Genomic DNA, 27,206 nt, shown 5'->3' with positions numbered 1-27,206 from the left:
CCCCCAAGGGATCCAGCCTGAGCTCCAGTCCCCACCTCCTGCATTACTGCCATGAAATAACCCCGGTGACAAAGCCACCAGCTCCCATTACACCATGCTGGAGATGGAGACGATGGCTCACCAAGGGCTGTTGGACCAATCTGGACGCCTAGGAGTTTGATTTGCCTTCGATCAGGTTGTACTAGAGCCAAATGATCTCTCCCAACCTCAACAGCTCCAGATTTATCACAGAATCAATCAGGTTGGAAGAGACTTCTGGGATCATCGAGTCCAACCATTGCCCTGACACCACCCTGCCAACTAGACCAGGGCACTAAGTGCCATGTCCACTCTTTTCTTAAACACCTCCAGAGATGGTGACTCCACCACCTCCCTGGGCAGCCCCTTCCAATGGCTAATGACCCTTGCTGAGAAGAAATGCTTCCTAATGTCCAACCTGAACCTCCCCTGGCAAAGCCTGAGGCTGTGTCTTCTTGTCCTATCACCAGTTGCCTGGGAGAAGAGGCCGACTCCCACTTCACTACAACCTCCCTTCAGGTAGCTGTAGACTGCACTAAGGTCACCTCTGATGTAACAATGTATTATGTAAAATGTATTATGCAAAAATGACCCCAAACTGACCCATTCAGAAGCCCAACCAGGGCTTGTTCCCCTTCGTGGCTGGTGCACCCAGTCCCACCTGTAACTCACAGAATCACAGAATCACAGAATGTTAGGGATTGGAAGGGACCTCGAAAGATCATCTAGTCCAATCCCCCTGCCGGGGCAGGATTGCCTAGACCATATCACACAGGAACGCGTCCAGGCGGGTTTTGAATGTCTCCAGAGAAGGAGACTCCACAACCTCTCTGGGCAGCCTGTTCCAGTGTTCAGTCACCCTTACAGTAAAGAAGTTTTTCCTCAAATTGAAGTGGAACCTCCTGTGCTCCAGCTTGCACCCATTGCCCCTTGTCCTGTCAAGGGATGTCACTGAGAAGAGCCTGGCTCCATCCTCTTGACACTTGCCCGTTACATATTTATAAACATTAATGAGGTCACCCCTCAGTCTCCTCTTCTCTAAGCTAAAGAGACCCAGCTCCCTCAGCCTCTCCTCATAAGGGAGATATTCCACTCCCTTAATCATCTTCGTGGCTCTGCGCTGGACTCTCTCTAGCAGTTCCCTGTCCTTCTTGAACTGAGGGGCCCAGAACTGGACACAATACTCCAGATGCGGCCTCACCAGGGCAGAGTAGAGGGGGAGGAGAACCTCTCTCGACCTGCTGACCACACCCCTTCTAATACACCCCAGGATGCCATTGGCCTTCTTGGCCACAAGGGCACACTGCTGGCTCATGGTCATCCTGTTGTCCACTAGGACCCCCAGGTCCCTTTCCCCTACGCTGGTCTCCAACAGCTCTGTCCCCAACTTGTACTGGTACATGGGGTTGTTCTTGCCCAGATGCAAGACTCTACACTTGCCCTTGTTATATTTCATTAAATTTCTCCCCGCCCAACTCTCAAGCCTGTCCAGGTCTCTCTGAATGGCTGAACTCGCAACAGAGATGCGTGCTACAAAGTGTTTTCGAATCAGTGCTTTTTAATCCATAAAAGGTGAGAGTCCACGTACAAATTAAAAAAAAACAAAACAAAAACACCGGTGTTAGGGAAATCATCCAACTCGCACAAAACGCAACCCCTCCGCCAGCGCCAACAGAATCACAGAATCAATCAGGTTGGAAGAGACCTCTGGGCTCCTCGAGTCCAACCATTGCCCTGACACCACCATGGCAACTAGACCATGGCACTAAGTGCCACATCCAGGCTTTCCAACGGAGGAGCTGGGTGATGGGGGTGGCAGCGCTCGCCGCTTGGGCACACGTCTTCTAAATAAATACATCTCCAGCTTGGAGACATCCATGTTGGCAAGACATTTAGGATCGGGGGAAGATGTTGCTGGGATCCTTTAACGGCAAGGTGGCCTTTTCTGTGAACCTACCCCCTTCCCGCGCCAAGCAGCTGGCAAGATTATGTAGAAAAGCTGACTGCACCAGATGGCCTCGTGGTGGCAGCCGGACCTGTAATCCGGTCTGATGATGTCTCGGTCTACGGAGAGGCCTCTTGGTCAACAACGCAGAGTTAGAAGCCCTCCATTAGTTCTCCTTCAATAAAAACCAGGGGCTGAAAGCTTGGCACGTGGGCGCTGAGCCACCTCGAAGAAGTCACGGTAGATATCCTGCTGCCAGCACGCGTTCACTTCATTAAACTGCTGCTACAAATTCGTCACGACTTAAAAAGTACAAAAATACAATTGCATCTCTGAAGGGTATTTTATACCTACCAAGATCATCCAAGCACTGAAGACCAGACAGCTCTTTAGCCTTCAGGAAAAATAATGCACAAGGCAGAAATGAGATTGAGAAAATTTTGCCAATATATCTAAGCGTGTATTCGGAGTCTCCCAGCATCTCCAGTACAATTACCAAGATGTATGTATCCATCAGCCCAGCTCGGGTACGAATGCTGACAGCACAGTGTTAGGGTATTAGCAACGTGTGCAAGATCCAATACGAGCACAAATTTAGTAGTTTAATAATCTGGAGGAGCTATCTTCCTGGAATTTTAATCTCATACCAAGAAAAAAAAAAAACACAAGGCTCTTAGCTATTAATCTACTCACATATTTAGGGCAATCCACCTCTACTGATTAAAAAAAGCGAGACAACAAATGCACGTTAAGTCTTTCCCTTTTCTTCCAAAGAAGCAGGCTGTGCAGCTGAACTGTATTTGCTGAGCCAACCTGGGCGTCCATCAAAAAAAAAACCAAAAAAAGCACTAAAATATAGTCAAACCTGTCCTAACTTCAACCCATTTCACTAGGACATCCCTAACTGGTACCACGGCACAGAGATGAACAGCCCGGGCAGGTCTGCGCTGGACCCCACAATGGAGTCACCACGAGTCATCGATGCCCATGCTGTCCCCTGTCCTGAAAAAGTGGAGTTGAAGGTGACCTCCAGCTAGAGCTGCTGAACGATTCGGCTCTGCCAGCAGCTCTCGGCGAGCGGTGGCAGCAGTGTCTTCTACGTTGCAGAGAAAGCCTAGGAGACGCTAAAGAAGGTTACAGCTTTTGCTTTAATGGCTGGGGCTTGGTTGGCTGCTCCTCACGCTGAGCAGAAGACACAAACCAGTCCCTGCTTTATACCGAAGCACAGCTCCCCCCGACCCCTTATGAGCAAAAAAAAAATTTAAAAATTAAGAATAAATCAGTGTTTCCCCCTATTGTTTAGCTGAGGATCATTTAACACAGGAGCTGGGAGATGGAGGAGCCCGGTACTGGGCACCGCTCGCCTCTTGGGAGAGGATCCGACCAGCAGCGTGTCCCCAGGGCAGGGGGGGGTCCTTGCAGCACCGACACCAGCACAGCCCGGACAGGCCACCGGTGCTTGCGAGGGTTCACGGGCAGCCAGCCCCAGAGCTCACGGGACGTGACCTAGCCCGGTGGCCTCTTCAGTACATGGCCTCGTTGTCTCCCACCGCGGTGAAGGGGACGCCGTAGGTGCTCTTCTTGCTCCTCTTGCTCTTCTTGCTCCAGACCAGCAGCGTGCTGGCGCTCTTGCTGTTCATCAGGCTCTTTCGGCTGTTCTCCTTGTTGCTTTTCAGCAGGCCGCTGCCTGAGGACGTCGCCACTGACTTCTTGTCTGCCTGTTTGGGAAGGGGAGAGGAGAAGGGCATGAAGCCAGGGCAGCACTTGGGCTGCAGGCGTTTAAGGAACTACTGGAGAGAGTCCAGCGGAGGACTACAGAGATGGTCAGAGGACTGGACCATCTCCTGTACGAGGAGAGGCTGAGGGAGCTGGGGCTGTTTAGTCTGGAGAAGAGCAGACTGAGGGGGGATCTTATCAATGCTTACAGATACCTCAGGGGTGGGTGTCAAGGGGATGGGGCCAGACTCTTCTCAGTGGTGCCCAGTGACAGGACAAGAGACAACAGGCACAAACTGAAACATGGGAAGTTCCATCTGAATATGAGGAAAAACTTCTTTGCTGTGAGGGTGCCAGAGCACAGGAATTGGCTGCCCAGGGAGGGTGGGGAGTCTCCTTCTCTGGAGATATTCAAACCCACCTGGACGTGACCCTGTGCAACGTGCTCTGGGTGACCCTGCTTTGGCAGGGGGTTGGACTGGATGATCTCCAGAGGTCCCTTCCTACCCCAACCACTCTGTGATGCCTGGCTGTGATGCTGTTGGAGCGAGTCCAGAGGAGGCCACAAAGATGCTCAGAGGGCTGGAGCCCCTCTGCTATGCAGACAGGCTGAGAGAGTTGGGGCTCTTCAGCCTGGAGAAGAGAAGGCTCCAGGGAGACCTTCTAGCACCTTCCAGTACCTGAAGGGGGCCTACAGGAAAGCTGGAGAGGGGATTTTTACAAGGGCCTGGAGTGACAGGACAAGGGGGGATGGTTTTAAACTGAAAGAGGGGAGATTTAGATGAGATGTGAGGAAGCAATTCTTTGCTGTGAGGGTGGTGAGACCCTGGCCCAGGTTGCCCAGAGAAGCTGTGGATGCCCCCTCCCTGGCAGTGTTCAAGGCCAAGTTGGATGTGGCTTTGAGCAACCTGGTCTGGTGGAAGGTGTCCCTGCCCATGGCAGGGGGTTGGAACTAGATGATCTTCAAGGTCCCTTCCAACCCAAACCATTCTATGATTCTATGATTCAGCCCTGCACCTCCTGCCTGGGTGCAAGACACAGGTGAACCTCTTCTGCAGTTTCCCACCTAAGGTTTGGGATGTGACTTACAGCTTTTGGTCCCTCTGAGCCCTGCAGGGTTATCACGCCGATCTCCACTCCCTCCTCCCCGGTGCTCTTCAGCAGTTGCACCACCTCAGCGTGCTTGGACCACTTGCAGTCCTTGCCGTTCACCGAGATGATGTAGTCTCCCTCCTTCAACCCGGCTTCCTGCGGGGGAAGAGAGAAGACGCACATGTTTGAGCTCATGGATGCTGCTGCACGAGGTCTGCTCAGTGTCTGTCCCACCCTGTAGGTCCCAATCCTGCAGAGATACTGTCCACAGGGAGGGCTGGGGTCCACCCTCCTCCTACAGCACAAGACAGATCACAGAATCACAGAATCAATGAGGTTGGAAGAGACCTCTGGGATCGAGTCCAACCGTTGCCCTGACACCACCACGTCAACTAGATCATGGCACTAAGTGCCATGGCCAGGCTTTTCTTAACCACCTCCAGAGATGGTGACTCCACCACCTCCCTGGGCAGCCCCTTCCAATGTCTAATAACCCTTTCTGAAAAGAAATTCTTCCTAATGTCCAACCTGAACCTCCCCTGGCGAAGCTTGAGGCTGTGTCCTCTTGTCCTATCGCTAGTTGCCCGGGAGAAGAGGCTGACTCCCACTTCACTGAAAAGCCTCGATCCTTGAGAAAATGGAGCAGCTTCAGCAAGGTTCTGTGCACACCCTTCATTCATCGAGGCAGCAACAAGGCTCTTGTCATGCTTAAAGGAAAGCACGTGCCAGCTCGGGGCCGTGGGGACAGCGTCAGAGCTAGGAGCAACCCAGCCAGGACACGCCAGATTGGAGGTTTAGAAACTTGCCCACCCAGGGACACCCACATTTCGGTGTCTATCTGCAGTCCAATCCCACCCCAGCTGAGTGCAACGAATGTTAGTAGCCCAGGGGACACGACATTGTCCAGTTCTGGGCCCCGCACTTCAAGAAAGATGTTGAGGTGTTGGAGCGAGTCCAGAGGAGGGCGACCAAGCTGGTGAAGGGTCTGGAGGGTCTGACCTCCGAGGAACAGCTGAGGGAGCTGGGGGTGTTTAGCCTGGAGAAGAGGAGGCTCAGAGGTGACCTTAGTGCAGTCTACAAGTACCTGAAGGGAGGTTGTAGTGAAGTGGGAGTCAGCCTCTTCTCCCAGGCAACTAGCGATGGGACAAGAGGACACAGCCTCAGGCTTCACCAGGGGAGGTTCAGGTTGGACATTAGGAAGCATTTTTTCTCAGCAAGGGTCATTAGCCATTGGAAGGGGCTGCCCAGGGAGGTGGTGGAGTCACCGTCTCTGGATGTGTTTAAGAAAAGACTGGACATGGCACTTAGTGCCATGGTGTAGTTGCCATGGTGGTGTCAGGGCAATGGTTGGACTCGATGATCCCAGAGGTCTCTTCCAACCTGATTGATTCTGTGATTCTGTGACTGTGGTCCAGATATGGGCCATATGGAGTCTTTAAGAAGATTTTAGTCTCCCCAAATGGGATGTGATCCTGCTGCTAAGGAGCGTGTTGTTACAGAGATGCTGGGCTCTGGATGGCAGGGTTGATGCTGAGCAGTGCTGAGGAATGGGGGAAGACTTTTTGGGCATCCCACCAGGATACTCCAGCAAGCTTCTGCTGGAAAACAAAGCTGCTCCTGATACATCAAAAAGCCCATACAGTGAGTTTTCACTGCGATAAGTCACGTTTCAGACTTGCCATCTTGTTCCATCCACTGTCACATCCCAAAATGGGGGAGAAGGAAGCTGGGCGCTTGCCAAAGAGAGGCTGCCAGCAGTTAAAAATTGAGCTAACCTCCATATTTTCCTTTAACTGTCTCCTAAAAAAAAAAAAATCCTAATTACAGGATCACAGGATCAATCCTTTCACGGCACCAATCTGCAAACCCCAGGGCTGAGATCCGGCAGGGATGAGCTTCCACCTGAGCACACCAATGCAGTTCCCAAGTGATACAACTGAGCGTTAAGACCCAAAACCACCCAGCACCCCTCGATGCAACCCCTGACATCCCACTTCCAGCATCCTCACGGGGCCAGCGAGGGCCTGGGGTACTCACGGCAGCGCAGCCCCCTGGGATGACACCGGCGATGAGGACGGGTGAGTCTCCTCGCAGCGTGAACCCAAAACCGTTCTCTCCTCTCATCAGGTGGACTCTCCGCGCCGGGTACCACTTGTTTTTGGCCGAGAAAACCGAGAGGGGCCCCTGGGGTAAGGTAGGAACACGGAAAGCAGCTTTTGGTGCAAGAACAGCTCTGGGGGGGGATGTGCAACCTTGCAAAACACCCACTGATGGGGAGGAGGCAGAGCAAAAAAGACTTTACATCTCTTTAAGGATGTGATTTTGAGCCTGCCCAGTGTTTTACCCTGCCTGAACGCCCTAAAATGCAGATTTATGTGCTATAGAGCTAGAGGTGCTTAAACCCCATATCAGACGTTGGGTTTGTGAACAGTAGCACAGTCTCATGCAGGTTGGGAAGGATCTCAGGAGGACTCTGGTCCGATCCTCTGCCCAGAGCTTAGGTCATCCTCCCAGCACCACCCCGCTCCTGCAAGGCAGGAGGAGGAGGTCTCAAGCTGGCATCAGTTTAGACACTACAACCCTGGAGCAAATGAAATGGAAAGCTCCGGTGGACAGAGCTGGCTCCTTAATTCCCCCCTTCAGGAAATAAAACCCATGACCCAAGTAGGGATGATGGAGGTTTTTCATCACAGCCTGGCTCTGGGGGATGCAGCCTGGTTGGGGTGGTCCAGCAGCAGGGTGTGAGGCGGTGGGATGGGTCACCTCTTCAAGGTCAGATCCCCCCCAGATCTTTCCTGTTTTCCTGTCTTCTTCCTACTTTCCTGTTCCCACAGGAGCAGGATATACCTGCCCGCCCTGGGGCTGTTCTAAAGCAGAGATGCCCAACCTCTCCCTAGGGTGCTATGCAGCCCTTGGGGTGCCTGGGGGATGGGGACAGCACAGCCAGGTCTCACAGCAGCCCCAAAGCTCAGCCCTGCTCCCCAGGACCCTGTAAGCCTAAAGAAGGTAGGGAGAAAGGTCCGGTGGGATTTTCCTAGTGCCTCCAAGCTGGCACCATCCTGCTCTGCTCCTTCAAAAAGCTTCCTCTAAAAGGTCCCTTTGGTCCTTCTCAGGTAAAGCCCACCCAAAATGCCTCTGCCCGCTCCCCTGTACACCGGAGGAGCTTCATGACCCATTTAGGTCTTGCAGAGACAGATCTGTGCCCTCCCACCCCTTCTGCATGGGTCCCTGCCTGCGAGGAGGCAGCTTGTCCTCCTTGGAAAGCCGCCTGGGAGCACAGCAGCTGCACCGGGAGAGGGAGAAGAGGCTGCGGGGAAGAAGGAAACCAGGCACACAGAGCATGCAGGGGAGGGAGAGGAGAGGTCTGCTCCCTCGGGGCAACCTCCATCCCTTAGCTGTACGTACCAGTCTGTGGAAAAGGTCGGTCACCTTCACCTGGGAGAAGTTGGGGGATTTTATCTCCGGTTTCTGGTGTGTTTTGGCTAGTGGTAGGAAGGAAAAAGCACATACGCCGGGGTTAGGTGGTTGTGGCACCTGCTGCCTTTGCATCATGCTCCCCAAGGAGGGATGGTGTGACCCATAAGTGCTGGGACCTGCTCACGCACCTGCCAGACACGCAGCCCAGAGCCCCCACTCCCACCCGAGATGCTCCGCCACCGTGCCGGGAGCTCTGGTCCACAGCAACACGCCACAAACTCACCGTGGAGCTTCCCCATCCCATGCAACCTGCCACAAACCCCCTTCCCAGCTGCACGCCCCCCAAAAAAACCCCACTTACGGTGAATGTCCGGGGCATCTCCCGTTTCAAAGAAGTCCTCCTCGTGGTCGATTTCCGAGTATTTGCTCAGCGAGCGTTTGTGGGCGAAGGAGAGGACCTCCTGGAGGATGTCCATCTTCCGCAGGATCTTGCACAAGCCATGGATCCTCATGGCTTCCTCGTGCTTCATGATGGCTTTCTTCAGATGAGCTTTGCCTGCAAGGGAGCAGAGAGATCGCAGCCGGAGAGGAGAGGAGCAGCTCCACTGCCACCGCCGCCGTTCCCTCTCTGCTCGCTCGGCTGCCCACGGATAACAGCAGCCTCCACGGCTGTGTCACCCCAACGTGACTCAGGGACAGCCCAGTCACATTCGCTGCCTGCCAAGGCATTCAGCGTGCGCTAAATGGAGTAGGTCCCAGCCGTCAGCTCGAGCCCCCGATGGAGAGCTGGGAAGGGACCTTGAAGGGTGACCTACTTCACTCCCCCGGCGCCGGCAGCGGAGCTGGCAGATGTTCCCGAAAACCGCCGGTGAAGGAGCTGCCACCACGTTGCGCCGCCCCCAAAGTCCCTCCTAACGCTTAACCTCAATCTCCTCCACAAATTAACTTCTCTCCATCGCCCTGCGTCCCCCGAGGGGGGACACAGAGGACAATCAAACCCCATCCTCCTGGTGACAGCCTCCTAGGTTTGGGAAGATGCAGTGCGTCTCCCTCTTTTCTAGGCTAAGCAAAGCCTTCTCCTTGCCCTGCAGGTCCTGCCTTCCACCCTCTTCAGCACCTTTGCTCCTCTCAACTTGCCTTCAACGTGTTTCCACCCTCGTGAAAACGGAGCGGCCGAAAAATATCCAGAAGAGACGAAATCACGATGACCCATGGATATCGATGCAAACATCCTTTTTTTTGCAAGAGACTGCAACCAAGATACCCGTATCCAACGCTAAACTACCAAAAAAAGCGCTCCCTCTCTCTATATATATGTACACGTATCATAGAAACACGTGTGCCTGTAGCATTTCCAGTTTTAGGACACACGGTGGCAACATAACCCAGGGAGATGATGGGGGTTTGCTCCAGACTTAAGCGGACCCCAGCCAGTGGCCTGAAGACCTCCACTTTGCCCCTTGAGAAGGAAATATTTTGAGGCTGGATGGAAAACGAAGAGGAAGTGACTCTTCAAAATAATTGTATCAAATGCAATCGATCATTTTTTATCAAAGCACTCACTGTCGGCAAGAAAGCAACTACGTTTTAATGACTATCAACGACTCCTGCTATTTCTAAGAGATTACAGGGAATAGAGGTTGGGCATGGAAGTTGTGCAAGCTTTTGGCTCCGCTCTGTTGAAGATGGTAGAACATATCATGTCTGATAAAACATATGTTATAGAATCATAACTATGACCCCATAACTAACCCCAGCTGGTTTGGGTTGGAAGGGACCTTGAAGATCATCTCGTTCCAACCCCCCTACCACAGGCAGGGACACCTTCCACTAGACCAGGTTGCTCCAAGCCCCATCCAACCTGGCCTTGAACACTGCCAGGGAGGGGGCAGCCACAGCTTCTCTGGGCAACCTGGGCCAGGGTCTCACCACCCTCACAGCAAAGAATTTCTTCCTAATATCTAATCTAAATCTACCCTCTCTCAGTTTAAAACTGTTCCCCCTCATCCTGTCACTCCATGCCCTTGTAAAAAGTCCTTCTCCCTCTTTCCTGTAGCCCCTTCAGGTACTGGAAGGCTGCTATGAGGTCTCCCCGAAGCCTTCTCTTCTCCAGGCTGAACAAGACAAGGAGACAAGGGAATGGGAAAAAAATATCTTTTCAAGGGGATGCTTTTAATGCTGCAGGTTTCTTCCCTTCCTGTAAACCAAACCCAGAGCTGAGGCTGGCATCTGCACATTCATTTTTCACCAGCAAATGTTGAAGAGAGCCCAATGCCCCCCAAGAAGAGCAGGCAGAGCTGGAAGCCAGGCAGATGCAAATTGGGAAACCAGATGACAGCAGCTGAGGATGTTGGGATGGTGTTACCATAACGCTCTGGTTTTGGGGTTCGTTTAAGGAGTCTCCCCATGCACGTCCTCCACTTCTCATCCCCAGTGGTGAAATCTGGCCAAGCAGCCAGGAGGGCTTTGCTGGGGCTGGCGATGTTGACAAAGTCATTCCTGGTGGGACCTGTCTCCTTTCACATGTGTGCAATGAGGGGAAAGAGCACCAAGAGGCAGCTCGTGGGGGAGGCAGACAGGAGATGACACCTCAAAATCCAGGCGCTGAGCTTGCTCTCGTTACAGCCTCGTTGGGGAAGAGCTGCCAAAACATGACTTCAGCTGAATAAGCAACGCTCTGTTTTTCCCCTGAAGCTGAAAATCTGCATGGGAGGAAGCTCTCATCTCCCAAGCCTTTAGATCACAGAATCACAGAATCAATCAGGTTGGAAGAGACCTCTGGGATCATCGAGTCCAACCACTGCCCTGACACCACCATGGCAACTACACCAGGGCACTAAGTGCCATGGCCAGGCTTTTCTTAAACCCCTCCAGAGTGGGCAGGGTTACAACGGGGCTCGTTGCCCATGTATTGAGGTTTCACTGCAAGAACTGGGGGCTTTGTCCCCACCGATGCGCTTACCCAGCTTCCTCCTCTCCTCGGGATCCTGCAGCAGGACACGGAGTGACGGTCCCTCTGGCATCGTGACGTGGAACTGGATAAAAGCCTTCTCCTGCTCTGGCAGTTCAGCATCTGATGCCACTGTGTAAAACAAACGGGTGGGGATGGGCTTAAAGAGAAGTCAGGGCACTGCTCGGCCACCCGGACTCCCATGGCAGTGGGAACAAGGTGACCAGGAAGCCACATCCATGCTCATGTGGCCCTGATAACTTCAGCTTCCTCTCACCCAACCACAGCCTGCAACGATCACCAAGATATCACTGATGGAGAGGGATGAGTTATCACATCCAAGGCTGCACCAGGCTTTGAAGCCAAGTGTAGGATTTGTCCTTCAATGGAGAAGCTGAGATGGATACAGCTTGCACAGACGCTCCAAGCACTGTGCTGGTCTCTGTACATGTGATTTTTATACCCCTATTTCTAACCAAAGTTGATCCTAATCCCCCTCGGCTCACAGGGAGCTCAGGGTTGCATGGCAGCCTCCTCTCATGGGCACAGGGTGCAATAGGAAGCAACCCAGAGGGCTCCAGGGAGCCTTGTAGACTTGCTGGTCCAAATGGAAGGAGATCCCAAAGCCTGGTGAGCACCCCCAGCATAGGCACCCAGCGGGCTGGGAACTGGCAGCTCCAGGGCTGGCTCCCCCTGTGCCAACTCTCTCCATGCCAGCATCCCCGGGGGATTAAACTGCAGCGTAAGTTTATTGCTGGCTGGTTATAGAAGCAAAAGATTTGCTATTCTGAACAAGGGGGTCAGGGTACTCTTGGAGAGGCAGCGAGAGGGCACGTGCGACCTCAACAGCATGCTCTAGATGGAGCAAAAAAAAAAACCCCAAAGCCCCAAATTAGGGATCTCCTGCAGATTTGTGTTTCCTCCAGGACCTAAGGTTACTAGGACAGGCAAACAGCCTCACTACTGTCTACAGCTACCTGAAGGGAGGTTGTAGTGGAGTGGGAGTTGGCCTCTTCTCCCAGGCAACTAGCGATAGGACAAGAGGACACAGCCTCAAGCTTCACCAGGGGAGGTTCAGGTTAGACATTAGGAAGCATTTCTTCTCAGCAAGGGTCATTAGCCATTGGAAGGGGCTGCCCAGGGAGGTGGTGGAGTCACCATCTCTGGAGGGGTTTAAGAAAAGACTGGACATGGCACTTAGTGCCGTGGTCTAGTTGCCATGGTGGTGTCAGGGCAATGGTTGGACTCGATGATCCCAGAGGGCTCTTCCAACCTGATTGATTGATTGAAAATTTTAGGGGAGAGGTTTGCCCTGTCCCTTGCAACCCCGTGCAAACCCAGCCCCATGACCATCCTGTGCCATTTCTGTCTTTAAGCCCCTCCAGCACCACGGCACCCCAACTCTCTCCTGTCTCTGCCCCAGCCACTCTCCTTGCTCAATCCTGCTTCTGCAACGCCCACACAGCACAAGCCCGGCAGCAAGATTTCAGGCAGGCTCTGGAGTGGGGGAGGATGCTGGGACAGTCTGGCAGCCATCACCATTGCCAGCACAGCACTGCTTTCTGCAGCCATCCCCCAAGAAGTCCCCCAAGCCTGTCCTCAGCCACCCCACCAAGTGACAGATCAAGCACCACAGGTCACAGCATGCGTTGGCTGCCCACCCCCAGATCCTCTGCCTGACCCGAAATTGCTTGCACGGGTGTTGGTGATGGTGCCGATGGAGATCATGGGTCACATCCCACGTCCACGCTCCAGCTGGCTCCATGGAGCCACGTCAGCTCAGCTCCAGCACAGCCACGTGTACTCCTCTGCCAGCAACCCACCACCCTGGGATGCCCGGGGAAGTTGGCCACAAGGCTAGCAATTAAATTTGAGCAGCCCAGACTGGTTTGCCAAGGGATATCCTGGGTTCTTTTGTCTTATTTTTATTTTTTGAAGCACCCAGCTGGCCCACCACATGGACTGGGTACCTCTGGAGGATGCCCAGCCGAAGACACCAGCACACGTGTGGTCAGCAGGCAGCTGACCTGCTATTTACCCACCCAGCCCCAAAGGGGAGAACAGGCGACATCCCTACAGCACCTTTTTAAGGGGGTATGGAGTGATAGGACAAGGGGGAACGGTTTTAAACTGAAAGAGGGGAGATGTGGATTAGATATTAGGAAGAAATTCTTTCCTGTGAGGGTGGTGAGACACTGGAACAGGTTGCCCAGAGAAGCTGTGGATGCTCCCTCCCTGGCAGTGTTCAAGGCCAGGTTGGATGGGGCTTGGAGCAACCTGGTCTGGTGGAAGGTGTCCCTGCCTGTGGCAGGGGGTTGGAACTGGATGGGCTTTAAGGTCCCTTCCAATCCAAACCATTCTATGATTCTTTTTGCTCACCTTCTTGGAAGGACTTTGCAAGCACCATGTAAACCAGATATAGGGGGGAAATCTGCCCTGTGCATGAATTGTTGAGTCAATAAGCGAGATCAGCAGCTCAGAGCATCCCCAAAATGTTAGTTTTCGTATCCATCTACCCTGTGCATACCTCCCTTCACCTCTTTTTTTTTGCAATCCCTCCCAAACACCAGGCTACCACGTGGAGCCAGCGCTTGGCTGAGCAGGCAGCTGCCTCCGAGCTGTAACACTCACCAGGGCAGTCGCAGAGAGCAATGGCAGCGAAGTAGTGGGAGAGGGCTTTGAAATGCTCCGACTTGACGTGGACCATGGTGGTCCAAGAGAAGGGAACGTAATCCTTCACGTGGGCCTGGGTCATCGTCTGGTGCACCAGCGAGTAGACGTCTTCCACCTGTGGAGCGTCAAGAGACAAGCTGCTAAGCCATGGGTTGAGACGCAGGAGACAGTGACAGCAAGCTGTCCTCTCCTGAGGGGTTCTGCTGACCACAGAAGGAGCCTCTCCAGTGGTGACAGCCCCACCAAGTCCTCTCCTCCCCAAGGCACTCACCCTTGCTGCCTCCTGGGCGAGCTGCAGCTGGGCGAGGAAGTCGTGCTGGGCACACAGGAAGCTCATCTTCTCGAAGACGCACTCCTGGACCTGGGCAATCATCAGCCGCACCAGCATGTTCAAGGAGGCAGTGCTCATATCCAGGCTGGGAGCATTGGAGAAGTTTTCCTTCAAGTAGTTAAAGGCACCTACACGAGGAAGAAGCTCCTGGTAGAGTCAGGCTTTCAAGCAGGAGGGTCAGGCTTTCGGAACACGAAGGTTTCCCCACCAGCGGAGCAGGAGAAGAGCCTCCAACCCAGCTCACACCTCAAACACCTTGCCATAACCAGCAATGATAACCCAAGGAAAACGGTCCAGGAGTCTCTCCCTTGCATCCTAGTGCCCACAGGTTTCTTCTCCAAAGCCCTGGGTGATCGCAGTCCCAGGGTCCCTTTATCCCCCAGCTGCTTGCAGATGGATCAGCATCTCTCCTCTCCCAAGCTGGGACATCCCCTACTGCTGTGTGACAAGGAAGGGCCCTTTGGGTGGCTGTTGGGTCATCCCAGCTCCTCTTCATAACCCACAGAAGCAGCGTGGTGCCAACTTGCACTTGGTTTGTGGTCCCTTGGAGATGCCCCGTCCCCATCCCTCTTTGCACGACTGCTCCCTCCCCTTCTTGCCCTCATGAGGATTATTCCCACCCTGTGGAAATGCTGCCTGGGGAGCTGGGGAAGGAGGGGAACCCACGTACCAGCTGCCTTCTGAAAGGCATCGATGGCCTGGTTGAGCCCTGGCAGGGACGCACGGTCCTGCCGCGCTCCGATCTGGGTGTGCAGGGCTCCGATGTTGAAGAGCACACTGCCCTTCTCGAAGGCCAGCGCTCGCTGGTGGGATGGGACCCCCGTCAGGGAGTCGTACCTGGGGAAGGGAAGAGTCAATGGCTGCCCATCCCCAGCTCCTCGCCCACGGATGCAGGAGGAGCCTGGAGGGTTTTCAGCGCTCTGCGTGGGCTCGAAGCCACCATTCCCATCATGGCTCATCCCCATGGGGCACACACTTCCCCTGCCTCCCCTGATGAATCCACCCAGGGCAACAGCAAGCCCAGAGCAAAGGGAAAACCGAGCTCCCTGCATCTACCAGCCCTGGCTTGCAGCCAAGGCAGCAATCCCATTGTGGAGGCTTGGTCCTGACTCCCTCCCCACTCATGATGCCCAAGGTGGGATGGGGAAAGCTGCACGAACCAGTGGAAGAAGACACCCAAGCTTTTGGTGGGAGGGAAGAAGCGGCTGTCGAGGAAGTAGAGCTGGTTGTAATACTCCATCAAGAGCTCGAGCCCGGCTTCGTTGCGGCTTGGGGTGCGCATCGCCTGTGGAGACAGGAGAGGAGATACATGGTGGGAAGAGAGGGGGAAAACAGGAGGGGAAATGATGGATTTATGGAGCTGCACACGTTGGCCAGCCCAGGGGGGAGAAACTCCCTCTGAGTTATTAGATCAATAGGATCAGATCAATATGATCAATAGGATTAGATCAATAGTGGATGAGCCGCGAGAGGCAGCCCCCTGGCACAGGTTCAGCCATGGGAAAGGTTGAGGAGGCACCAGTTCGGTGCTGAGGCACCCAAATCTGGAGCCAGCAGCCTGGGAGCCATGCTGGAGGCAATGCTCATCTAAACCAAGCTGGGATTATTACTTTTTTTTTAAGAGAAACTCATGCAAAATCTGATGAAATAAATGCTAGGGAAGAAATAGGATTCTTTGCTCTTAATAAAAAAGCCCTTGAGCTTTTGACATGGCCCAGGGAGGAGGATCAGAGCTCTCCTAAGGCCTAATTTTAACCACGAGCCTTTTCCCAGCTTCTGGCTTTGCAGGGCTCCTCTCCCACAGCCCGAAGAGCAGGATCAGGCCCTTCCCAAGGGCTTGAGCAAGCCTCTTTCTTTCCACTCTCCCAGATCAAAGCTTCGCAACAAGGCAAAACTTGAAGTCACTTATGAGAACTTTCGTAGGAGAGAAGAACATTCACCTTTACTTGATTGCTTTATATTTCCTCTTCACAGAATCACAGAATCAATGAGGTTGGAAGAGACCTCTGGGATCATCGAGTCCAACCGTTGCCCTGACACCACCATGTCAACTAGACCATGGCACTAAGTGCCACGTCCAGGCTTTTCTTAAACACCTCCAGAGATGGTGACTCCACCACCTCCTTGGGCAGCCCCTTCCAATGGCTAATGACCCTTGCTGAGAAGAAATGCTTCCTAATGTCCAACCTGAACCTCCCCTGGTGAAGCTTGAGGCTGTGTCCTCTCGTCCTATCGCTAGTTGCCTGGGAGAAGAGGCCGACTCCCACTCTGCTACAACCTCCCTTCAGGTAGTTGTAGACTGCACTAAGGTCACCTCTGAGCCTCTTCTTCTCCAGGCTAAACACCCCCAGCTCCCTCAGCCGTTCCTCATAGGTCACACCCTCCAGACCCTTCCCCAGCTTGGTCGCCCTCCTCTGGACTCGCTCCAACACCTCAACATCTTTCTTGAAGTGCAGGGCCCAGAACTGGACACAGGATTCAAGGTGTGGCCTCACCAGTGCCAAGTACAGAGGGACTAGCACTCTTCTCCAAGTGCTAGCTGGGGAGAGAGCAGTCGTTTATCCTTGCTGGGGGTGAACTAATATTCATAAACCAGTTATGAATTGCATTATAACTTTTATTGCTGTTCAGTTCTAGGTTAGCAGGGGGTTAAAAGACAGGGAAAGGAAACATTTACTGAATGGTCTGTAATATTTTATAACCTATGAACTGAAGCCGAGGTCCTCTAAAACAGGAATCCCACACCCTGAGACACAAGGATAAGGGTGCAGTTTGCTGGGAGGATGAGGGGAACCCCAGAGCAAAACGTGGCACCTCCAACGAGCGTTTCTGGATCAGCCAAAGCAAGACGTTGCAACTCAAGGGACACCAACCTGCCGCAGCTCCATGAACTCTTTGATTTCTTTTTCAAACAAGACACCCTCCTCTCCATAGTGTTCACTGATGAGATCCTGGATGGGGAAACAAGAGAAAAGAAAACCCCGAGTCACCCTTCAAAACAGATTTTCATGATTTAAAGTGTGACTTTGGGCTATTCTGTATAAGCAACTTGCCAGTTCTCCCTGCAAGGAAACCTGCACCAGGGAAAACCATCTCCTCCCCTGCCCGGCTCTTGCTCTCCAGCATCTCCAGACCCTCATCTCCCACTTCCCCATGCTTTAAGTCCAGCTCCTCCCCAGATTTTTTTTTTGCAGCTGTTCCAAAATAGAAAATATTTTGCAGCTGCTGCAGCATCCCCTCTACAGCACCCAACCGTACCCATGTGCTGAAACAACCCCCAAAGTGTGCAGTCACTCCCCTCCATCACAGAATCAATCAGGTTGGAAAAGACCTCTGGGATCATCCAGTCCAACCATTGCCCTGACACCACCATGGCAACTAGACCAGGGCACTAAGTGCCATGTCCAGTCTTTTCTTAAACACATCCAGAGATGGTGAATCCACCACCTCCCTGGGCAGCCCCTTCCAATGTCTAATGACCCTTGCTGAGAAGAAATGCTTCCTAAGCATCATCTTGCATCATATCAAGTGTGCAAAACCCTGATGCTCACCTTCAGTGGTACCAGCAAATCCAGCTCCTTCGTCTCCTTCAGGCCCAAAGGGATCATGGGCACGTTGATGGATTCACTGGAAGAAGACAGAAACCTATTTGGTGGTTGGTTCAAAAGCCTTGTTGAGACCCTGTGTGTTGAGGACTAAAATGAAGCAGCTCTTTGCTCTGGGCTTCTGCTGCTCCTATTAAAGGGTGGAACTAGAAGACGACCTGACTCTGCACAGCACAAGGATGCTCTTCCCAATGTGATGTCGGCAACGGCAGCGTGAGAGGAGAGGTGCACAGAAAATAACCTGAAACCACCACCCTTATCCCTCCAGCTGCTGCTTTTCTCTCCATAACAAGTACAACAGCAACAAAACAGGCTCCAGTAACGAAGCTGCTTTAATTACCACCCGTGGGAACTGGGCGTGATGCGAGCACAGGTCACAGATTCACCCACTCCTATGTGCTAATCCGGGCTTCGGTGCTGATAAGGAGTTGCTCGGGTTGCAGAGCTGTGCCTGATATTGAGATTTTCTACCTCTATTAAAAGCAGTTGTCTAATAATAGCTCTTATCGCAGAGCCCGTTCGATATCATAAAAGATGACGATTGCTGAAGATGACGATGACTCTGGGAACACCCAGTTTGTGTTTCAGCATTAAAACAGGGTAGTTGTGCAGCACCGAGGAAGAAGCGCTGCAGGATGAGAGCCGGGAAGGACCATCTTTTGGGGGATTTAGCAGCTCTTTTGATTTTCTGCTGCCAAGAAGAAATGGTCTATATAAGCAGCAGGGCCTGGAGCATGAAGAAAATGCTCTGTCCAGCTCTGGGGACACCAACGTAAGAAGGACACGGAGTTGTTGGAGTGAGTCGAGAGGAGGCGACGAAGATGATCAGAGGGCTGAAGAACCTCTGCTATGGAGAGAGGCTGAGAGAGTTGGGGCTGTTCAGCCTGGAGAAGAGAAGGCGCCGGGGAGACCTTCTAGCACCTTCCAGTGCCTGAAGGGGCTACAGGAAAGCGTCAGAGGGATTTTTTACAAGGGCATGGAGTGATAGGATGAGGGGGAATGGTTTTAAACTTAAAGATGGGAGACTGAGATGAGATCTGAGGAAGCAATTCTTTGCTGTGAGGGTGGTGAGACCCTGGCCCAGGTTGCCCAGAGAAGCTGTGGCTGCCCCCTCCCTGGCAGTGTTCAAGGCCAGGTTGGATGGGGCTTGGAGCAACCTGGTCTAGTAGAAGATGTCCTTGCCCGTGGCAGGGGGGTTGGAACTAGATGATCTTTAAGGTCCCTTCCAACCCAAACCATTCTGTGATTCTATGAAAACTACAGCCCCGCAAAGAGCCCCAAAGCTGGACACATCATCCAACTCCTCTACACAGAGATGGGAAACGGGAACCTGCCGTGGTACCTACAGCTCCCATCAGCTCTGCAAATGCTTTCCCTAATACCCATCTATCCCTCAGAGACGTCCCCAACCCTGGCACCAAGCCACGTTACCGTATCCTCGGACACTTGGCTTCCCAGGGGAATGGTTTAAAGAGACAAGAAAGTTTGGCAGAGAGCGAGATGGGAGGTGGGTCAGGCAGGGGTCAAGCCCTCGCCAATCCTGGTTTGCACAACAGCCCCCTCTCGTTACCTCCAGAAATGCTGATAACTTGTTAGCACATCACTCATTAGTCCAGGGATGAAAAGAGGCAAAGAAAGTTGCAAAAACCCGGGGAGCGGGGCAGGAAGGTTGCACGTACATTTTCATCTGTTCAATAAACAGCTTCAAGAGCCATAATTAGTGCAGAAAAGCCATTATCGCTCGTTCCCTAACAAGATTTCCGCTTGAATCCAATGCCTAGAGCGAACAAAGGGGCTTTTGTTTGGCCTGGGCAGGGGTTTGGGGTTGTTGTTGCTCCTGTTTTCTTTATAAACCAGGGTAGGTTGGAAAAGATGAGCTGATAGGGAAGAACTTGGGAAGGAGACATCCAACACGGGAGATGTTGCACGCATCCCTTCTTCTAGCATGGAAGAAGAAGGACCAACATGCAGGATCACATTCAGAGACTGCAACAGACCCTCTAAGTGCAGCAAACACCCAAGGGTGGTAGAGATATGGGCTCCCTTGGCTCTTCCCCATAGGAGACCCCGTGACCCTAACACAATCCTACACCCAGATCATCCTGGTCCTACATTTAATATCATCACAGCAGCCTGCAGGATGGGGTCACTGATGCTCTTCCAGTCTTTGCACCTCTCTCTGTCCCCAGCAGCACAGCAATCCTCCCCCAAGGAGGACCATGTGTCCGGAAAAGCATGTGAAAGGACATAGAATTGTAGAATCACGGAATGGTTTCGGTTGGAAAAGACCTTTGAAGGCCATCTAGTTCCAACCTCCCTGCAATAAGCAGGGACATCTTCAACTAGATCAGGTTGCTCAGAGCCCCGTCCAACCTGGCCTTGAATGTTTCCAGGAACGGGGCATCTACCACCTCTCTGGGAAACCTGCGCCAGTGTTTCACCACCCTCATTGTAAAAAAAATCTAGTCTGAATCTCCCCTCTTTCAGTTCAAAACCATCACCCCTGGTCCTATTGCTACATGCCCTACTAAAAAGTCTGTCCCCATCTTTCCTGTAGGCCCCCTTTAAGTACTGGAAGGCTGCAATAAGGTCTCCCTGGAGCCTTCTCTTCTCCAGGCTGAACACCCCCACCTCTCTCAGCCTTTCTCCACAGCAGAGCTGTTCCAGCCCTCTGACCATTTCCGTGGCCTCCTCTGGACCTGCTCCAACAGGTTCGTGTCTGTCTTGTGCTTGGGATACCAGAGCTGGATGCAGTGCTCCAGGGGGGTCTCACGAGAGCGGAGTAAAGGGGGAGAATCCCCTCTCTCAACCTGCTGGCCACGCTGCTGGGGATGCAGCCCAGGACACGGTTGGCTTTCTGGGCTGCAAGAGCACACTGCCAGCTTATGTCCAGCTTTTCATCCACCAGTACCCCCAAATCCTTCTCCTCATGGCTGCTCTCAATCCACTCATTCCCCAACCTGTATTGATACCAGAGGCTGACCCAACCCAGGTGCAGGACTTTGCACTTGGCCTTGTTGAACCTCATGTCTGTTCTGCCTCGGGAATTTCTGCTTTTCTCACCCAGAGAATGGTGCTGCCAAGATGCCCCGGCATGTTGGCTTGCTGCCTGTGAGCGTGCTAGGATTACTGCTCCAATGAGTCAAGCCCAAGGTGGCTGCGTAAGCGCTTCAAAGCGATGAAGAGTTTCAATTAGCAAAACTTTTCTGAGGTCTAACCTCAGAAAAGAGAGAAAAATAACCTAATACCCTCGATAAGAAAAGAAATCATAGAATCATAGAATGGTTTGGGTTGGAAGGGACCTTAAAGATCATCTAGTTCCAACCCCCCTGCCATGGGCAGGGACACCTTCCACCAGACCAGGTTGCTCCAAGCCCCATCCAACCTGGCCTTGAACACTGCCAGGGAGGGGGCAGCCACAGCTTCTCTGGGCAACCTGGGCCAGTGTCTCACCACCCTCACAGCAAAGAATTGCTTCCTCATATCTCATCTCAATCTCCCCTCTTGCAGTTTAAAACCGTTCCCCCTCGTCCTGTCACTCCTTGCCCTTGTATAAAGTTCCTCTCCAGCTTTCCTGTAGCCCTTCAGGCACTGGAAGGTGCTAGAAGGTCTCCCCAGAGCCTTCTCTTCTCCAGGCTGAACAAGCCCAACTCTCTCAGCCTGTCTCCAGAGCAGAGGGGCTCCAGCCCTCTGATCAGTGAGTAATCTGCTCTGGGAACAGCCAAAACAGGAGGTCAGGCACCTGAGCAGCCACACTTTTAATTTCTTCTGCTAAATAACCTATTTCACCTGCTGGAGAAAACTCTGCCCTAGCGAGATGCTCAGGAAAGGGGGATGATGCAAGTGGAGATGGTTGTTTCTGACTTATTCCTCCTGCTTTGGGACATCGGTGTCCAGAGAACGCACCATCCACCCCCAAATGCCTCCTAAGTATCTGCTATGAAAAGCTGTTGAGTTTGCTCTGCTTGAAGCTCTATGGATGAAACATGAATGTTCCCATAGAGGATGAAAAACTGTTTCTAGCAAATCTGGCCCCTGCCCAAGGACGCCCCTATTCTGCAGCCACCACCCTGTGGTCCCTGCCAGAGGGAGGTAGAGCAACGGGTACAAGGTGAGAGGCTGCCTTGCTCCCAGAAAAAGCAAAAATTAAATAATAATGATAAAAATAAAATCCCAACTGAGCAAGCTGCTCTTCCCACACTGCAGGCAGCTGCCTGCCCGCTGTACCTGTCGTTCTGGTAGACATCCACGCTGCTGTTCAGCTCCTCCAGCTCCTCCTTTAGCAACTGCAGGTTGGAGTTCACGTAGCTCAGCTCCAGGGCGACCGTCTCTTTGACCTTGTGGTTACTGGTGGCCCTGCAAGAAAACACTATGTGGATCAAACCTCCTCCATTTCATCAATGCCTTTATTTACCAACACTCGACGGATAGAGATTAAGTTATCCAGCGGTGTGATACCACAGGCAGCCATCCAAACCTCCCCGCAAAGCCATGCCTCTTGCTCTGCACGTGACAGGGAAAGCCAGAGCATCCAGCCCGCTGTGCTGTGGAGGTTGAGGCCAGGCACAACTCATTACACTGTTACACCCTGCTCAGATGAACCTGCTATTTCTCCCCCAGAGCAACCTTCCCATTGCCCATCCACGCTCCCACCTCCAGTGAGGTCTCACATTCACTCCAGGTGATCACCCACACTAAATAAAAGTGCTTTATAGTTGGGTTTGAGGAAGAAAAACTTCTTTTTAGGTGCAAATAACTCTTCTGCAAGAGGCTCGCTGTGCTCACCCATTAATAGAGCCTGACCCTGCCCTCCCTTCCCCGCTCGTGCACGTCAGGAGATGTAAACACCAAGGATTGATTTCAGCTGCCTGCTCCCAGCAAGACAAGCTCCCAGGCTGATTATACGCCTCTTATCTGCTCCGAAGGAAAGCAGGGAGAGATAAGCCAGAGCTGACAGTGTTGGCTGAGAGGGGGTCTGGCTGCTCACGCTAAATCATGCCAGGTTCTAGGAAAAACAACGCGTGGACAAGCTCTGCTCGGCCAGGGCAACGCTTTCCCCCAGCTTTTGCAGAGCACGGTGCCTTCGGGTTGTGTTTTCTGTGGGTAGCATCCTTCAGGGTTGTAGAAGGCTCAGGGCAGTAGAAGGAGCTATGCTGGTTTTCTTTTAAGATCCTGGTCCTTTAGTGACTCCTTTGCTAGGATTTCCTAGGACTGATGCATTTTTTTTTTAATTTTAAACAAAGCAAAACCAGAGCAGGTCCAAAGATCTCTGCGGCCGCTTCCATTTAAACATCCTTTGGCATTTCTGCTATTCTCCATATGCTATCAGCCCCATAACCACCTCTTTTCCCTATAAAACAGTATTTAGTCACTATTTTAGTCCTCCACACATCACAACACCTTTAGGACACAGATGCGTCACTGCTGTCATTATAATTTTCTTCCAATATGAATAATTGGAGGGCGACCAAGCTGGTGAAGGGTCTGGAGGGTCTGACCTACGAGGAACGGCTGAGGGAGCTGGGGGTGTTTAGCCTGGAGAAGAGGAGGCTCAGAGGTGACCTTAGTGCAGTCTACAACTACCTGAAGGGAGGTTGTAGCACAGTGGGAGTCGGCCTCTTCTCCCAGGCAACTAGCGATAGGACAAGAGGACACAGCCTCAAGCTTCACCAGGGGAGGTTCAGGTTGGACATTAGGAAGAATTTCTTCTCAGCAAGGGTCATTAGACATTGGAAGGGGCTGCCCAGGGAGGTGGTGGAGTCACCATCTCTGGAGGTGTTTAAGAAAAGCCTGGACATGGCACTTAGTGCCATGGTCTAGTTGCCATGGTGGTGTCAGGGCAATGGTTGGACTGGATGATCCCAGAGGGCTCTTCCAACCTGATTGATTCTGTGTGATTCTGTGTGTGTGTGTGATGCAATTGCGTGATTTTTGCAGCTATTTATCTTTTTTTAACTCAAGGATTACCTTTTTTTTGTAGCTCTTGTGTGTATCTCATATTCCTGTAGGATATTGGAGCACATGTGCAGGGTGGGCAGGTCTGTTAGTGTAAGAAAATATCATAATGCTGCCCAAAAATAGCTTTTTTTTTTGCATTTTTTTCCAGTTTGTTGATTATTTTTTTCCCCAGTAAAATACAATTGACTTTTCACTTCTGAACCTGAATGATTTAACATCAGTGGTGTGTGCTTGTTGCACCTGAAAGAAGGGAGTAGTAGTTGCTCCACCAAACTATAGGAAGAAGTGGTATTTTACCAGTAGGGCTGCCTGGAGGAGGTGAGGTTACAGCCCCCATAAGCTGCTGCTCCAACCAGGCTGCCATGCCTCGTCTAATTAAAAAAAACAAGGCCATGAAATCCCAATATACGCTGCTCCATGCGACTCCCCTTTATTATAAAAAAACAAAAGGGAAATGCGCTGGCTCAGCAGAAACGTGCCTGGCTGCGGTTTTGGTGCAAACAGCAGGAATGGGAGCCCACGTGCAGGGGAGTGAGTAAAAAATGTGATGCAAAACACATCTTAATTACTTGGCCAGGGAAATGCACCGATGGGGCCCTTTTTTGTGCTGGATCAGCAGTTTGAATGCCTTTTGGTAGCAGCCACTTTTCTTCCCCCCACCAAGTCCGCTTTGCAGGTGGGTTTCTGGGCGCTACGGTGCTCTGAGCTTGTGAAACATGGGAAATCTGGGGGGGAAATAAAAAAAAAAAAAATCAAGTTTGTGCTTGAATCACAGAATGTTAGGGATTGGAAGGGACCTCGAAAGATCATCTAGTCCAATCCCCCTGCCGGAGCAGGATTGCCTAGACCATATCACACAGGAACGCGTCCAGGCGGGTTTTGAATGTCTCCAGAGAAGGAGACTCCACAACTTCTCTGGGCAGCCTGTTCCAGTGTTCGGTCACCCTCACCGTAAAGAAGTTTTTCCTCATATTTATGTGGAACCTCCTGTGTTCCGGCTTGCACCCATTGCCCCTTGTCCTGTCAAGGGATGTCACTGAGAAGAGCCTGGCTCCATCCTCTTGACACTTGCCCTTTACATATTTATAAACATTAATGAGGTCACCCCTCAGTCTCCTCTTCTCCAAGCTAAAGAGACCCAGCTCCCTCAGCCTCTCCTCATAAGGGAGATGTTCCACCTCCTTAATCATCTTTGTGGCTCTGCGCTGGACTCTCTCTAGCAGTTCCCTGTCCTTCTTGAACTGAGGGGCCCAGAATGGGACACAATATTCCAGATGCAGCCTCACTAGGGCAGAGTAGAGGGGGAGGAGAACCTCTCTTGACCTGCTAACCACACCCCTTCTAATACAGCCCAGGATGCCATTGGCCTTCTTGGCCACAAGGGCACACTGCTGGCTCATGGTCATCCTGCTGTCCACTAGGACCCCCAGGTCCCTTTCCCCTACGCTGCTCTCCAACAGGCTTTGAAGACGCAGTCTGAGGCGGGGGGGGATTATGTTGTAAGCCTAAAGGTTATTGCTCAAAAATTATAGACTTGAGTTGCGTGGAGAAACTGCCTTTGCATCTCTCTAGGCTGGTGCTAAATGCAAATAGGAAAAGCTGTGGGTTGCCCAGCCTGGAGCAGAGTTTGCAGCTGAACTGGCTGGTTTCTTTGCCTCTCTGCATAAAAAAACAACCAAAAAACCTCCATGCTTTTAAAAAAATAATCTCCTGAACTGTTCTGTTCATCATATGGGTCTCCTTTCCCGGAGAGGTTGCCATGAATGGTGTGTTGGAAAAAACGCACGTGGTGTTTGCTCAGCAGTGTTAAGAGGGTTTGTTTGCTGGGTAAATAAATGGGCAGAGGCAGCGGAAACCTTTTCCTTTCTTGTTCAAATACTGGGGCTGAGCGAAGCAATCGGGGAGATAAAGGTGTCACCAATAAACCAGTTTCTTAAAAAGAAATAAGAAAAAAAAATCAGGAATCTTTGTTTGGTGTTAGCTAAGCAAACAGCTGATAACTTCAACGAGGAGGCTGATGGAGACACGTAGGCTCTGCGTGCTCACATGGAGATCGGTGCTTGTCCCGGACGGGGAGCACGAAGTGCCTCAGTGCAGGTTTGCTCACAGAAACGATGGAGTGCTCCCCTAAATGAACCCTCTGAGAGGTACTGTGCTCTTCACAGAATCACAGAATCAGTTAGGTTCGAAGAGCCCTCTGGGATCATCGAGTCCAACCATTGGCCTGACACCACCATGGCAACTAGACCAGGGCACTAAGTGCCATGTCCAGGCTTTTCTTAAACACCTCCAGAGATGGTGACTCCACCACGTCCCTGGGCAGCCCATTCCAATGTCTAATAACCCTTTCTGAGAAGAAATGCTTCCCAATGTCCAACCTGAACCTCCCCCGGTGAAGCTTGAGGCTATGTCCTCTTGTCCTAATCATGAACACTCCACCAAGGAAGGCAGTAACGCGCTGGCTCTACTTGTGCTGGACCACCTGCAATCTGAAAGCCATGCAAAGGTGCCAACTTTTGCACCATCCCATAAATACATCTTCCAACAGGGTGAAGAGCCACCGGACTGTGCCCACCTGCAAAGACATACCTGAATTTTCAGATTCTGCTTTGGCAAAAGCACTGGGATGGGGATTTTTGGAACTAAACCTGGATTTGACCCACTTGCTGCGGTTATAAGGCAGGAGCTCTGCAGCCCAAGCTCAATCCCAGTTAAACATTTATTCCCATTATTCCATCTGTTCACACCCAGCTCTGTACCAGGCTTCCAGGACATTAAAATGACAATTTTTCATTAAAATCATAGAACGGTTTGGGTTGGAAGGGACCTTAAAGATCATCTAGTTCCAACCCCCCTGCCACAGGCAGGGACACCTTCCACTAGACCAGGTTGCTCCAAGCCCCATCCAACCTGGCCTTAAACACTGCCACGGAGGGGGCAGCCACAGCTTCTCTGGGCAACCTGGGCCAGGCTCTCACCACCCTCACAGCAAAGAATTGCTTCCTCACATCTCGTCTCAATCTCCCCTCTTGCAGTTTAAAACCGTTCCCCCTCGTCCTGTCACTCCATGCCCTTGTAAAAAGTCCCTCTCCAGCTTTCCTGTAGCCCCTTCAGGCACTGGAAGGTGCTAGAAGGTCTCCCCGGAGCCTTCTCTTCTTCAGGCTGAACAGCCCCAGCTCTCTCAGCCTGTCTCCAGAGCAGAGGGGCTCCAGCCCTCTGAGCATCTCCGTGGCCTCCTCTGGACTCGCTCCAACAGCTCCGTGTCCTTCTTGTGTTGGGGGCCCCAGAGCTGGACGCAGCACTGCAGGGGGGGTCTCACGAGAGCGGAGCAGAGGGGCAGAATCCCCTCCCTCGCCCTGCTGGCCACGCTGCTGGGGATGCAGCCCAGGACACGGTTGGCTTTCTGGGCTGCCAGCGCACGTATAAGCACACAGAATGCACAGCATCAGGGTTGCACCGAATGGAGACCGAGCAAACACCCACCACAGCCGTGGGCGTGCC

At 52.3% G+C, this 27,206-nt stretch overlaps 1 protein-coding gene across 2 annotated transcripts in view; it reads right to left on the bottom strand.

Moving 5' to 3' along the window:
• Nucleotides 1–1,604: 1,604 nt before the first annotated feature.
• Nucleotides 1,605–27,206, bottom strand: part of RHPN1 (rhophilin Rho GTPase binding protein 1) — a 39,045-nt gene continuing 13,443 nt past the window's right edge. For both annotated transcript variants that reach the window (XM_068396314.1, XM_068396315.1), the window contains exons 3-15: nt 21,975–22,103; nt 17,694–17,769; nt 17,016–17,093; nt 15,303–15,427; nt 14,813–14,979; nt 14,083–14,270; nt 13,770–13,926; nt 11,151–11,270; nt 8,550–8,744; nt 8,177–8,253; nt 6,809–6,955; nt 4,769–4,927; nt 1,605–3,681 (exon numbers count right to left, since the gene is read on the bottom strand). In XM_068396314.1, the coding sequence (XP_068252415.1) occupies nt 3,487–3,681; nt 4,769–4,927; nt 6,809–6,955; nt 8,177–8,253; nt 8,550–8,744; nt 11,151–11,270; nt 13,770–13,926; nt 14,083–14,270; nt 14,813–14,979; nt 15,303–15,427; nt 17,016–17,093; nt 17,694–17,769; nt 21,975–22,103 (1,813 nt within the window). In that variant the 3' untranslated portion in view covers nt 1,605–3,486. The remainder of the gene's footprint in view (nt 3,682–4,768; nt 4,928–6,808; nt 6,956–8,176; nt 8,254–8,549; nt 8,745–11,150; nt 11,271–13,769; nt 13,927–14,082; nt 14,271–14,812; nt 14,980–15,302; nt 15,428–17,015; nt 17,094–17,693; nt 17,770–21,974; nt 22,104–27,206) is intronic.

This window comes from Nyctibius grandis, chromosome 3 (assembly GCF_013368605.1).
Source record: "Nyctibius grandis isolate bNycGra1 chromosome 3, bNycGra1.pri, whole genome shotgun sequence".
Classification (NCBI taxonomy): domain Eukaryota; kingdom Metazoa; phylum Chordata; class Aves; order Nyctibiiformes; family Nyctibiidae; genus Nyctibius; species Nyctibius grandis.
This window is presented reverse-complemented; position numbering and strand designations above follow the sequence as displayed.